Genomic DNA, 15003 nt, shown 5'->3' on the forward strand with positions numbered 1-15003 from the left:
AAGACAGACTAGGAACAGGTCTGGTTTACAAGGGCAGAGTAAAACCCCTTATGACCTGCTGAGACAAAGGTAATATACCCTTTGTTTTCCAGAAAGAGAGATGTGGTGTAATGTTAATGTTGAGCAGTGACATAGGAGGGGCTTGAATGTCACAGGGAGGCAGAAGCCTGGACTGTTTTTTGCCAGCATATGTGTTCAATAAAAGCCTTTTATTACGTTGTATTAAACAGTATACACATACAGAAGCAGTCCGTGTCTTCATAAAGTAACCTACTCCGTAGGAGACAGGCTGCCTTCCAGGCATCATTCAGGGCTGAAATGCCCCACGAGCCGGAAACCATCCTTTCACTGCTTGTGCGTACTCAGTCAGCTGACACACTCAAAGTCATGTGATTGGATTTTTGTAGGCAGATAGAGTGCACACGGTTGCTGGTAAACATCTTGCTGGGTTTGAAACAAAGTTTCTAGTAATTGTATATTATATCCTCGCACGTCCAACATGGCTTGGACAAAGTATCAACTATTTATTGCGGGTCTAATGCTCACAACCGGCTCTATCAACACGCTATCAGCAAAGTAAGTGAACGCTTCAGTTATGTTGTCCATTGACGTCACGGTGTTTACAATGTAGCCAACGTCTAATGAAATGCGTGTTAGACCGTCAAGATTCGGGCTGCAATGTTTTTCATGTTTATTGCACTGTTCCTGGTGAACAGAGTAGTTCCTCAATATATTTGTATCAACAGTTGTCTAAATTGGCGATTCATGGTATCTTTCATTTGGGAAAGTTATATATTTCCACCATCTTTGTAAATACCTTTTCATACAATCAAGCATGGTTGATAATGATATTCTGTAAGTTTAATTACAGGTGTCAATGTAATGTATGATTACATTTGAAATGGTGAAATTGCTAGACATTAGACAAAATGCCAGACACAAGGAAACCTTTCACGTTTGCCTTGCGTCACTGTTGATTCATGTCTTGTCGTGTCATGAAATGCAGGACACTGCTGCCTCAGCAAATCACTGGCTTTGTGCCGCAAAACAGACAGACTCTAAATTGACTTCTGTAAATTACAGCAGTTTAACTTATTTTGCTGTCATGCAAAATAGGATGTGGATTGGGGTGACAGGTCGTAGTTCTGCTACTCTGCTTTTTTTATGTCATGTGGAAATGACACCTGATCAACTTTAACATTTTGTCAAATATGTGGTCTAGTCTGGCAAAAGTCCCTCAGTACGGATACTGTATGTTACACATGGTTGCTCTTGCTCAGTGAAATGAGACAATGTAGCAAATAGAGATCAAGTTTCATCCACTTTTTGGGACTTCTTACCAGAGCAGTCACCTGAAACCAAACCCTTCACTGTATGCGCTTCACTGATGAGAATGTTAACTTGAGCTGAGAACAGTTGCTTCTTGTGTATAATTTTTTACATTTATTTTAGGAGTAATTTGCGAAGACCCTTTGCGTTGATTTGACCAACTGTGTTAAGACTTGGCAGTGTGTGAATGTCAAATGTCTTCAGATCAACAGCTACATTTTGTCAATAAACCAGTGACTCAATCGTGCATAGTTGTGATATGGAGGTCAATCTGCTGATGTGTGAGGGAAAAGGCGGCATCATAACTTTGTGTGGCACTGTGACTACTACATCCCTTCTATTGATTCAGCAAGGAGAACACTCACATGCCTGTCATGCCTCTACTGATTAGGCCTATTGGACTATAAAAGCCAATAGGTGCTAGTGCTGACCGATTAACTGAAATGTTGGGGATTTTTTTATTTTTAAACAACATCTATAAAATCATTTGAATTCCATTTTTCTGTGAGCCGATGTTCAGTTTCTGCAGGGGCGCAACTTTGCTTTTAGAAGTGGGGGGGGACATAATTTTGTATTTATTTTATATATATAATTCATCAAGTTGCATAAAAACTCAAAACAGCGTATCGGAATCTGTTCGGTGTGTGTGGAGACGAGACTGACGCCTCATGTCCACCCGATGCATCAAACTCATTGCATTCCGGCGGAAGTCATTCATTGTCAATGGAGCAGTCAGTAACGCAATGTTGGGGGTACCGCACTAGGCTGTGGTGCGTTCTGTGCACCGCAAGCATTCAATATTTTCAACTCATGTGTTGTTTTACCATGCGGTGGTACAAAAGGAAGTACACACACACTCTCCAACTAACTAGTTAAGCACTTGGGCGTCAAGTACGGAAAATGCAGGCTAGACATCTGGCAAACACAATGATGATTTGTTTATTAGGCTGTTCCAAATTGTCCAAAAGATTATATTTATAAACACACTCCTTTTTCTTGATCTTCTTATTGTTGTTGTTCTTATTATAAATAATGTAATTATCATTAGTAGGCTTAGTATAGCAGCCTTGTATAACCACCACTGAGCTGTAAGCCTAAAAGCACATTATGTTTAGTCTTAATACTGTAACTTCCTTAGGCCTATATTTCAATACCTATATAGGCTACTGTATCAATCAATCAATCAATCATTAATTTGTTCATGTCATCATACAGCATTCGAGTCATTCATGATTTGAAATGCAATCAAGCATTTTAGTTTTAGTTCCATTTTGGAAATTGCATTCGCAAATGAATGCGACTGTTTTTAGTCTTTGCTGTAATAAAGGCTTAAAAAACAAACTCTCTGGTATGCTTAGTATTTATTTAGTCTTTACATTGTTCCAAATGGTCAGAAATATTATATTGTAATCTATACAGCACCTGTTTGGCACACATAATATGCACGTAGAGCTTGCTCCTCACCTTTTTATTGATCTCCAGTATTTTTTACAGCAAGACAAATGTATTCCACACCTCTGACTTTCCCTTTACCTCCTGAGCAGCTAGTAACAATTCCCCCGTTTCAAGTTTATTTGTCATGTCTTCTGCATCCATTTTGCTGTCTTGTGTTAAGGTGTTCAGAGTTTGTTATAATCAATTTATTGATGTGATTATGATATGCCCTATTCGGATGGGATTAGTTTTACTGGGGGAGGTCGGGTAATGTAATTATGTGCATTAGCACAAAACACCACATCTGTAATTTTAGGTGCATCTAAATCTGCTATGTCAGTCATTTCTACATGGCAGTAGAGTAACAATTACAGACAGAATAACCTACAATTTTTTTGGTGAACTCCAAGGTCCTCCGCTAGTCCCATGTGAATTGACATCCCTGTGTTTTGAGAGAAATGTCTGAGTTTGACAGGTGTTGCTCGCGGTTGGCACAAGAAAGCAATAACTGATTCGATAAATTGAACTAAGTGCTGCACATAGGCTGCATGTAGGCCATTCATATATAGCTTATCAACTTTCACAGTGAATGCTTTTGTGCGTATGAATTGAATATTGATAAATGCATCAGTAAATTTTTTTTTAGCCTATCTAATGCAACCCTTGCTGTTAATAGATCACAAAGCAGTATACAACTGACAAACATTTGGAAATGTTAAGTTAACTTTCTCATCCATAGCCATTAAACGCATATCAAGTGCAATTTTTCTAAATGTTATTTCCATTTTTTTAACCTTTTTACTTAACTAGGCAAGTCAGTTAAGAACAAATTATTATTTACAATGACAGCCTACCCTGTGCTTCAACAAAGTACTGAGTAAAGGGTCTGAATACTTATGTAAATGTGATGTGTCAGTTTATTTATTATAAAATAGCAACCAAAAAAATCGAACTGTTTTTGCTTCATCATTATGAGGTATTGTGTGTAGATTGAGTGAGGGGGGGACAATTTGAACCTTTAAAAAAAAAAAAAAAAGGCTGTAACGAAAAGTCAAGATGTCTGAATACTTTCTGTATGTACAGTGCATTTGGAAAGAATTCAGATCCCTTGACTTTTTCCACATTTTCTTAAATTACAGCCTTATTCTAAAATGTATTAAATTATGTTTTTTTCCTCATCAATCTACACACAATACCCCATAATTATCAGGGATCAAGGTAAGACCCAAGTGCAGACTGTGTGAAGTAACAATGTTTATTGTAACAACAGGGGCAAGCAAACGACAGGTCAAAGCAGGCAGGGGTCGATAATCCATAGTAGGAGCAAAGGTAAAGGACAGCAGGCAGGCGGGCTCGGAGTCAGGACAGGCAGGCGGGCTCGGAGTCAGGACAGGCAGGCGGGCTCGGAGTCAGGACAGGCAGGCGGGCTCGGAGTCAGGACAGGCAAGCGTCAAAACCAGGAGGGCGAGAAAAGAGAAACTGGAAAAAGCAGGAGCTGAGGCACAAAACACTGGTAGGCTTGAACAAACAAGACGAACTGGCACAGACAGACAGAAAACGACACCTGGAGTGGGTTGAGACAAGCACAAGGACAGGTGAAACAGATCAGGGCATGACAATAATGACAAAGCAAAAACAGGATTTTTGGCAAATTTATTAGAAATAATTACATAAGTATTCAGACCCTTTACTCAGTACTTTGTTGAAGCACCTTTGGCAGCGATTACTGCCTTGAGTCGTCTTGGGTATGACGCTACAAACTTGGTACACCTGTATTTGGGGAGTTTCTCTCATTCTTCTCTGCAGATCCTCTCAAGCTCTGTCAGGTTGGAAGGGGAGCGTCGCTGCACAGCTATTTTCAGGTCTCTCCAGAGATGTTCGATCAGATTCAAGTCCGGGCTCTGGCTGGGGCACTCAAGGACATTGAGACTTGTCCCAAAGCCACTCCTGCGTTGTCTTGGCTGTGTGCTTAGGGTCGTTGTCCTGTTGGAAGGTGAATCTTCGCTGAGGTCCTGAGCACTCTGGAGCAAGTTTTCATCAAGGATCTCTCTGTACTTTGCTCTGTTCATCTTTCTCTCAATCCTTACTAGTCTCCCAGTCCCTGCCACTGAAAAACATCCCCACAGCATGATGCTGCCATCACCATGCTTCACCGTAGAGATGGTGCCAGGTTTCCTCCAGATGTGACGCTTGGCATTCAGGCCAAAAAGTTAATCTTGGTTTCATCAGACCAGAGAATCTTGTTTCTCATGGTTTGAGAGGCCTTTAGGCAAACTCCAAGTGGGCTGTCATGTGCCTTTTACTGAGGAGTGGCTACCGTCTGGCCATTCTACCATAAAGGCCTGATTTGGTGGAGTGCTCCAGAGATGGTTGTCCTTCTGGGAGGCTCTTCCATCTCCATAGAGGAACTCTGGAGCTCTGTCAGAGTGACCATTGGGTACTTGGTCACCTCCCTCACCAAGGCCCTTCTACCCCGATTGCTCAGTTTGGCCACGTGGCCAGCTCTAGGAAGAGTCTTGGTGGTTCCAAACTTCTTCCATTTAAGAATGATGGAGGCAACTGTGTTCTTTGCGTCCTTCAATGCTGCAGATATGTTTTGGTACCCTTCCCCAGATCTGTGCCATGACCCAATCCTGTCTCTGAGCTCTTTCTTTCGACCTCATGGCTTGGTTTTTGCTCTGCCATGCACTGTCAACTGTGCGATCTTATATAGACAGGTGTGTGTGCCTTTCCAAATCATGTCCTATCAATTGAATTTACCATAGGTGGACTCCAATCAAGTGGTAGAAAAATATCAAGGATGATCAATGGAAACAGGATGCACCTGAGCTCCTGCATCAGGATGCACCTGATGCACCTGAGTCTCATAGGAAAGGGTCTGAATACTTATGAAAATACATTTTATTTTTTTATACATTTGAAAAAAAATATTAACCTGTTTTCGCTTTGTCATTATGGGGTATTGTTTAGATTGATGAGGAAAAATAATAATTAAATCAATTTTAGAAAACTTGTGTAATGTAACAAAATGTGGAAAAAGTCAAGGGGTCTGAATACTTTCCGAATGTACGTGTGTTTGTGTGTCTGTAGCTTTTTCACTCATCATTATTTCCGATTCATTCAGGATTATCCGTAGTCATGGGAGCATCCACATTAATGTAGAAGTATTTATAAACATTCTATTTTTATTTACAATAAAAGTGACTCCAAAATGACGCTATATTATTTACCATTATTTTGTCCCCAATAGAAATTAATCTGAAACCAAAACAAACAGCAAATTCGTTGGTAGTTACTGTCTTGACCCATCGCTGCAACTCCCATATGGACTCGGGAGAGGCGAAGGTCGAGTGCCATGCGTCCTCTGAAACACAACCCTGCCAAGCCGCACTGCTTCTTGACACACTGCTCACATAACCCGAAAGCCAGCCACACCAACGTGTCGGAGGAAACACTGTCCAACTGGCCAGGTCAGCTTGCAGGCACCCGGCCCGCAACAAGGAGTTGCTAGAGCGCGATGGGACAAGGAAATCCCGGCCGGCTAAACCCTCCCCTAACCCGGACGATGCTAGGCCAATTGTGCGCCGCCTCATGTGTCTCCCGGTCAAGGCCGGCTGTGATACAGCATGGGATCGAACCTGGGGCTGTAGTGACACCTCAAGCACTGCGATGCAGTGCCTTAGACCGCTGCGCCACTCGGGAGACCTGGTGACATTCTTGAGCAAACTTAATCAACATTCTCTTCTCCCCCAGATGGGCTGACATGTTCTCCGCAAAGGGTTGTAAAGACTCCCCTGAACACGGATTCGCCCACCCATTTGTACAGGTACAGTCTTTCAAATAAAAATACATAGTGTGTAAGCTAAGACCTAAATGAATCACTTGTCTTTATCAACATTTTGAATGGATTAAATGTGTCATTGTTATTTTTTCTTGCTCAGTGTCTGTCATTCGTACCCCCCTGCCTCCCCTCTCTCTCCTTCTGACTCCCCTCTCTCTCCTTCTGCCCCTCTGCCTCCCCTCGCTCTCTCCTTCATCCCATCTGCCTCCCCTCCCCTCGCTCTCTCCTTCTACCCCTCTGCCTCCCCTCGCTCTCTCCTTCTACCCCTCTGCCTCTGCTCTCTAGGCCGTAGGAATGTTCCTGGGGGAGCTCAGTTGTCTGGCTGTCTTCCACATGCTGCTTTGTCACGACAGACGGAGACCAGAGCCCAAGATGAACACGTGCCAGAGCTTCAACCCCCTCCTTTTCCTTTCCCCTGCCCTCTGTGACATGACCGCTACCTCCATCATGTATGTTGGTACGTGACCCTGACATCCAGGATATTTATCTTCATTTGGTATTGCAGTGGGCTCCAGAGTTTCTGGGCATGTTGCTTGTTGCTTGAGCCGCCATTTAATTCCCTGACACCTTACATAAAATATGTACCAAAAAGGGCTTCCAAGTTCTATTCTTCAAAAGTATTTTTCAAAAACTGCGAGGAAGTCAAAATGATCTGTAACGTTATGGTCAGAGACACAATTACAAACACATTTTTCCATTGAACTTTAAGTTCCTGTGATGTATCTTCCATTTTATTAAGGAACTGGAACACAATATCCAAGAACTCTAGATTGTCATAGTGAAAGTTTGTGCTGACTGCCTGCAGACCTGGGTTCAAATAGTATTTGCTTTCTTTTGCCTGGAACTAATTGCCAGTTGAACCAATTGAATAGTCACAAAGTGCAACTGCTGCCCATTTGCCACTCCGGGCAGACATTGAAACAAGAAATCTTATTTACATTTTAGTAATTTAGCAGACACTCTTGTCCAGAGTGACTTAAAGGAGCACTTAGTGTTAAGTGCCTTTCACCTAGTCGGCTCAGGAATTCAAACCAGCAACGTTTCGGTTACTGGCACAGCGCTATTAACCGCTAGGATAGCTGCTGCCCTATTTGAACCAAGCTCTGTCTGTGACCCTCTGACTCTCTTCCCCAGCCCTGAACATGACGAGCGCCTCCAGCTTCCAGATGTTGCGCGGGGCAGTGATCATCTTCACAGGCCTGCTGTCGGTGGCCTTCTTAGGGCGCCGCCTGGTAGCCAGTCAGTGGACAGGCATCCTCATCACCATCCTGGGCCTGATAGTGGTGGGCCTGGCTGACTTCATGAGCGGACACAAGGACGACTCTCACAAACTTAACGAGGTCATCACTGGTAAGGTAGAGAGAATGGTGGGTTGGAAGGGGATACTTGTAGTAGCAAGGGTAGGACTGTTAGAACACAATGAGTATGGTTACATTCACACAATAATATGATTATTGTGAATAGTCAGATTAATATAATAGTTTGATTTTAAAAGTTTACATGCTTTGCAAGAAGAACAGTTTCCTTAATCCTGTTTACATGGACACATCGGAAATCAGGCTACCTGATGGGACTTCGATAAATGCAGAAAATCACCAATCAAAATAAACATTCTACCACAGCGAACATGTTATTTTTGTGAAGCCTATTTGAGTCCGAGTTCGGACATATGAAGTTTGTATGTGAAAACTATTTCAAAGATGAATACATCCAGTTTTTCCAAACTCAATATACTTGCGCAAAAGAAGGAAGCTTGCGTGGGTTGTGTGCAGATCAAATACATGTAAAAATTGCCTACATCAAGCCAACAAATAAAAACATTGCAGCCCACAGGTATAAAATATCCTATAAATCACATTGGCTATGCATGGCCTGTCTGCAAGGAACTTGAACATTGTATCAACTATTAACTTGGGTCCGGCCTGAAGCTCATGCTATCAAACTTGCAACATTGTATGAAATATTCTGGGCCCTTAGAGTTTCCTGTGCCAGTGAGCTCCGGACAGACAGACACAGCTGTAGGCTATTTGCACAAGATATAAGAAGTAATCAGGTAGGACTTTTTCATGACATTTTACCAGATCAGAACATACCATTTTTTTCCCCTTTCATGCTGAGTGGTTATCAAAAGGGAGAGCTGGAAAGTCTTTTCAAATAGGCTACGTTGAGGAACTATTGTCATTCTCAATGGATGTAAAAATAGACTTAGTTGACTTGCTTTTTGAGGAGAAGAAAAAATGACTCCGCAGTGATGGTGAGTTAAGACAATCAGAAATAGTATCAGATTGCCAAATGGGCACATTTATAAGCCTACATTTGTGCGCAGGCCGGGTAGTCTAGGCCCAAGTCCATGCGTAATCAGGTGCGTGTCCTTACTCAAGATTGACAGGAGCGCTCCAACCAAAAGACAATGAATAAATTGACAACTCATAAATGGAATAAAATAAACCAAAACTTTTTCCTCACAAGTGTAGCCCTGGTATATGTTTGCTGCTGCTCGACTAAAAATAAATCTTGATCAAACAATCGACCAGTCAACTAAATAGTGTCAGCCCTACTCTGCCTACTGCTATAATCAGTTTAATCTCAAATGATTATTGTGCATTAAAACATACTCATTGTTAAGAGGATAATGAGTGGGCACTTACAGTGACAAAGGTAGGGCCCTGTTCGAATACTCTTAGAACAGTGTTTACCAACCACTGTCTTAGAATATATCTTTCCCTCCTTCCTCACTTGAATTAATTACGATCAAACGTATGATTGGATAGTTGAAAGCAAGCTTTACAGAGCAGTTATTTCACCAGTCCAGTCACATCTGATCAGTGATTACCTCAAGGAAAATGGGAATGATACATTTGAATGGTTTTCAAACAGGGCCAACGACTGAGTTGGAGTCTTGACTTTTCATTATTTAGATTTTGCTTCTACAGAGACTGGTTTCCCTACACCAGCAACATCTTGCTAAAATAAATGCCCAATGAGGAACTGCCGTGCAAAGGCCTTACCCATCTCTTCTAACCCTAAGGTGACCTTCTGATCATCATGGCCCAGGTCATTGCTGCTGTCCAGATGGTTCTGGAGGAGAAGTTTGTCTACAAGCACGATGTTCATCCTCTACGGGCAGTGGGCACTGAAGGTACGGTACAGTGAACATACTGTATACATTTACGGCTGTGTGCATTTGGTTAATGTATAACTCCATGATGTACAGAATGTAACAATGGTGTTTGTAAGCTTCACTCTCAAAGCTGTACAGTCTTAAGAAACACAAGCATAATAATCAGATGTGTAGGTTGTACTTAATGACCTATTTAACCATTTCTGTTAATTTATTTCAGCAGAAAAGAATGTCTGTCACCATTTCGTACTTGAGATGGTGCTAATGTTTGTAGATCATTACGTACTGTACATTATTTATAATGTGAGATACCTGGAGAAAATCAGACCTCTGGAGAATTTTTGTTTTTATGGCCCTCCATTCAGTAAAATACACTGCTCAAAAAAATAAAGGGAACACTAAAATAACACATCCTAGATCTGAATGAATGAAATAATCTTATTAAATACTTTTTTCTTTACATAGTTGAATGTGCTGACAACAAAATCACACAAAAATAATCAATGGAAATCCAATTTATCAACCCATGGAGGTCTGGATTTGGAGTCACACTCAAAATTAAAGTGGAAAACCACACTACAGGTTGATCCAACTTTGATGTAATGTCCTTAAAACAAGTCAAAATGAGGCTCAGTAGTGTGTGTGGCCTCCACGTGCCTGTATGACCTCCCTACAACGCATGGGCATGCTCCTGATGAGGTGGCGGATGGTCTTCTGAGGGATCTCCTCCCAGACCTGGACTAAAGCATCCGCCAACTCCTGGACAGTCTGTGGTTCAACGTGGCGTTGGTGGATGGAGCGAGACATGATGTCCCAGATGTGCTCAATTGGATTCAGGTCTGGGGAACGGGCGGGCCAGTCTATAGCATCAATGCCTTCCTCTTGCAGGAACTGCTGACACACTCCAGCCACATGAGGTCTAGCATTGTCTTGCATTTGGAGGAACCCAGGGCCAACCGCACCAGCATATGGTCTCACAAGCGGTCTGAGGATCTCATCTCGGTACCTAATGGCAGTCAGGCTACCTCTGGCGAGCACATGGAGGGCTGTGCGGCCCCCCAAAGAAATGCCACCCCACACCATGACTGACCCACTGCCAAACCGGTCATGCTGGAGGATGTTGCAGGCAGCAGAACGTTCTCCACGGCGTCTCCAGACTCTGTCACGTCTGTCACGTGCTCAGTGTGAACCTGCCTCATTTCATCTGTGAAGAGCACAGGGCGCCAGTGGCGAATTTGCCAATCTTGGTGTTCTCTGGCAAATGCCAAACATCCTGCACGGTGTTGGGCTGTAATCCCCACCTGTGGACGTCGGGCCCTCATACCACCCTCATGGAGTCTGTTTCTGACAGTTTGAGCAGACACATGCACATTTGTGGCCTGCTTGAGGTAATTTTGCAGGGCTCTGGCAGTGCTCCTCCTGCTCCTCCTTGCACAAAGGCGGAGGTAGCGGTCCTGCTGCTGGGTTGTTGCCCTCCTACGGCCTCCTCCACGTCTCCTGGCATACTGGCCTGTCTCCTGGTAGCGCCTCCATGCTCTGGACACTACGCTGACAGACACAGCAAACCTTCTTGCCACAGCTCGCATTGATGTGCCATCCTGGATGAGCTGCACTACCTGAGCCACTTGTGTGGGTTGTAGACTCCGTCTCATGCTACCACTAGAGTGAAAGCACCGCCAGCATTCTTAAGTGATCAAAACATCAGCCAGGAAGCATAGGAACTGAGAAGTTGTCTGTGGTCACCACCTGCACAACCACTCCTTTCTTGGGGGTGTCTTGCTAATTGCCTATAATTTCCACCTGTTGTCTATTCCATTTGCACAACAGCATGTGAAATGTATTGTCAATCAGTGTTGCTTCCTAAGTGGACAGTTTGATTTCACAGAAATGTGATTGACTTGGAGTTACATTGTGTTGTTTAAGTGTTCCCTTTATTTTTTTGAGCAGTATATATTGGCTCTCCCTGAACTCAATTCTTCTCCCTGAACTCAATTCTTGGGCCAACTCTTTTCTCTGTATACATCAATGATGTCGTTCTTGCTGCTGGTGAATCTCTGATCCACCGCTACGCAGACGACACCATTCTGTATACTTCTGGCCCTTCTTTGGACACTGTGTTAACAACCCTCCAGACGAGCTTCAATGCCATTCAACTCTCCTTCCGTGGTCTCCAACTGCTCCTAAACACAAGTAAAACTAAATGCATGCTCTTCAACCGATCGCTGCCTGCACCTGCCCGCCTTTCCAGCATCACTTCTCTGGACGGTTCTGACTTAGAATTTGTGGACAACTACAAATACCTAGGTGTCTGGTTAGACTGTAAACTCTCCTTCCAGACTCACATCAATCATCTCCAATCCAAAGTTAAATCTAGAATTGGCTTCCTATTTCGCAACAAAGCATCCTTCACTCATGCTGCCAAACATACCCTCGTAAAACTGACCATCCTACCAATCCTCGACTTCGGCGATGTCATTTACAAAATAGCCTCCAATACCCTACTCAACAAGCTGGATGCAGTCTATCACAGTGCCATCCTTTTTGTCACCAAAGCCCCATATACTACCCACCACTGCGACCTGTACGCTCTCGTTGGCTGGCCTTCGCTTCATAATCGTCGCCAAACACATTGGCTGCAGGTCATCTACAAGATCCTGCTAGGTAAAGTCCCCCCTTATCTCCGCTCACTGGTCACTATAGCAGCACCCACCTGTAGCACGCGCTCCAGCAGGTATATCTCTCTGGTCACCCCTAAAGCCAACTCCTCCTTTGGTCGTCTCTCTTTCCAGTTCTCTGCTGCCAATGACTGGAACGAACTACAAAAATCTCTGAAACTGGAAACACTTATCTCCCTCACTAGCTTTAAGCACCAGCTATCAGAGCAGCTCCCAGATCACTGCACCTGTAGATAGCCCATCTATAATTTAGCCCAAACTACTACCTCTTCCCCTACTGTATTTATTTATTTTATTTATTTTGCTCCTTTGCACCATATTATTTATATTTTAACTTTGAAGAAAGTTCAAACTACAAATCTACCATTCCAGTGTTTTACTTGCTATACTTTATTTACTTTGCCACCATGGCCTTTTTTACCTTTACCTCCCTTATCTCACATCATTTGCTCACATTGTATATAGTCTTATTTTTTTCTACTGCATCATTGATTGTATGTTGTTTTACTCCATGTGAAACTCTGTGTTTTTGTATGTTGTCAAACTGCTTTGCTTTATCTTGGCCAGGTCGCAATTGTAAATGAGAACTTGTTCTCAACTTGCCTACCTGGTTAAATAAAGGTGAAATGAATAAAATAAATAAAAAACTCTTGGGGAAAAAAAACAAGTCCCCATCTCCTATACCCAAAATAATAATTAAAACATAAAAGACAGACCAGAACCTTAGATATGCAGAAACTAATTTTGTAAGAATTACATGGCGAAGTGCCACTGTACACAGCACAGCCATTGGTTAGGCAGCAAAAAAGGGTTTACATCAGCAAGAGCAGGGCAGGGCAGGCCAGGGCTCATGATTGGGAATACCTATCCATTGCAGTGTGTAAGTCAGTGTAGCCTAGTTTTATATACACCATCCCAGCAGTGCAAAAACTGAGTAAGTACATTTTCTTAGAAATATAACTTTGCCCTGTCCTTCTCTGAGCATGCTCTTCATATAGCCTAGGCCTAAAGTTTATAGTATAGGCTATTGATCATTTGATTGAGGCCACACTAGGTGCACTTGATATTGCGCGCCCGCAGAGAATCAGGGATGAGGGACAGCATTGGGCACACATCGAGATATAATAACCGACACATTCTCAAACACTGAGCAATATCACATTTAATCGATTATAAATTACATGACCCTCCCCTGGACTAAATAAAACAATACTAAACCCTCCCCCTAACTGAAATTGGAAAAGCACGACCCTCCATTTTCCTCCAGGTAACAATTGTGTACATTTCGACCGCTCCCTTAGGAATTCACCCTGTCTCCATTAATTTCCACCCTTCTTCTCCTCCATTCTCCAGGGTTCTTTGGCTTCTTCATCCTCTCGCTCCTCCTCATCCCCTTTTTCTACATCCCGGTGGGCAGCTTCAGCAACAACCCCCGCCATGTCCTTGAGGACGCGCTGGACGCCTTCTGCCAGATCAGCCACAACCCCATGATCATCCTGGCGTTGCTCGGTAATACAGTGTCCATCGCCTTCTTCAACTTTGCCGGCATCTCTGTCACCAAGGAGATCAGTGCCACCACGCGCATGGTGCTGGACAGCCTGCGCACTGTGGTCATCTGGGTGGTCAGTCTGGCTCTGGGCTGGGAGCAGTTCCATGGGTTACAGGTGTTGGGTTTCATTGTGCTGTTGGTGGGTGCGGCACTGTATAATGGGCTTCATCGCCCCCTGCTAGCAAGGATTCTGTGCTGCGCCAGCGTGGAGGAGGAGGAAGTCAACCCAGTGGAGAGGACGAGCTTGCTGGACGGGGGAAGGGTGCAGGAAGAGGGCTAACTGACCTGAAGTGATGACCTCGCAACATGCTGAAAGTGTGTGTGTATGACATGTAGATAACATAACCCTGTCGTACTCCACACCATGCGTGTATGACATAAAGACAACACATTTCTCAGATAACTGTACATGACAATATCTTAAAACTGTTGTTAACTCCTGGTTGTAAATTCCAGGTGACATATGTTGATAGGATCTTGGACTAGCCCCCCTCAAGGCTTGTTGCAGCATCGGTTAAATGTGTCAGTGGTGGGAGGCATTTTATAAATCCACAAAAGTTAACCATAACATTGTTTGATAGAGTGCGCTACTGTGATCATTGATACAGTGGCTTGCAAAAGTATTCATCCCGTTGGCATTTTTCTAATTTTGTTGCCTTACAACCTGGAATTAAAATAGATTTTTGGGGGGTTTGTATCATTTGAATTACACAACATGCCTACCCCTTTGAAGATGCAAAATATTTTTTGTGAAACAAACAGGAAATTAGACAAACAGAAATTGAGTGTACATAACTATTCACCCCCCCCCCCCCCCCCCCTCAAAGTCAATACTTTGTAGAGCCACCTTTTGCAGCAAGTCTTTTAGGGTATGTCTCTATAAGCTTGGCACATCTAGCCACTGGGATTTTTGCCCATTGTTCAAGGCAAAACTGCTCCAGCTCTTTCAAGTTGTATGGGTTCCACTGGTGTACAGCAAACTTTAAGTGATACCACAGATTCTCAATTGGATTGAGGTCTGTGCTATGACTAGGCCATTCCAAGACATGTAAAT

At 43.2% G+C, this 15003-nt stretch overlaps 1 protein-coding gene across 1 annotated transcript; it reads left to right on the forward strand.

Moving 5' to 3' along the window:
• The first annotated feature begins 384 nt into the window (after positions 1 to 384).
• On the forward strand, positions 385 to 14638 carry LOC115195943 (solute carrier family 35 member F6-like). The gene is made up of 6 exons (XM_029756302.1): positions 385 to 576; positions 6517 to 6589; positions 6890 to 7061; positions 7739 to 7954; positions 9633 to 9743; positions 13754 to 14638. Exons 1-6 carry the CDS (start codon positions 500 to 502, stop codon positions 14227 to 14229), a joined length of 1125 nt encoding a protein of 374 aa, XP_029612162.1. The 5' UTR covers positions 385 to 499; the 3' UTR covers positions 14230 to 14638.
• Positions 14639 to 15003: the final 365 nt, after the last annotated feature.

The sequence above is a fragment of the Salmo trutta genome, chromosome 1 (genome assembly GCF_901001165.1).
Source record: "Salmo trutta chromosome 1, fSalTru1.1, whole genome shotgun sequence".
In the NCBI taxonomy this organism is placed as follows: Eukaryota; Metazoa; Chordata; class Actinopteri; order Salmoniformes; family Salmonidae; genus Salmo; species Salmo trutta.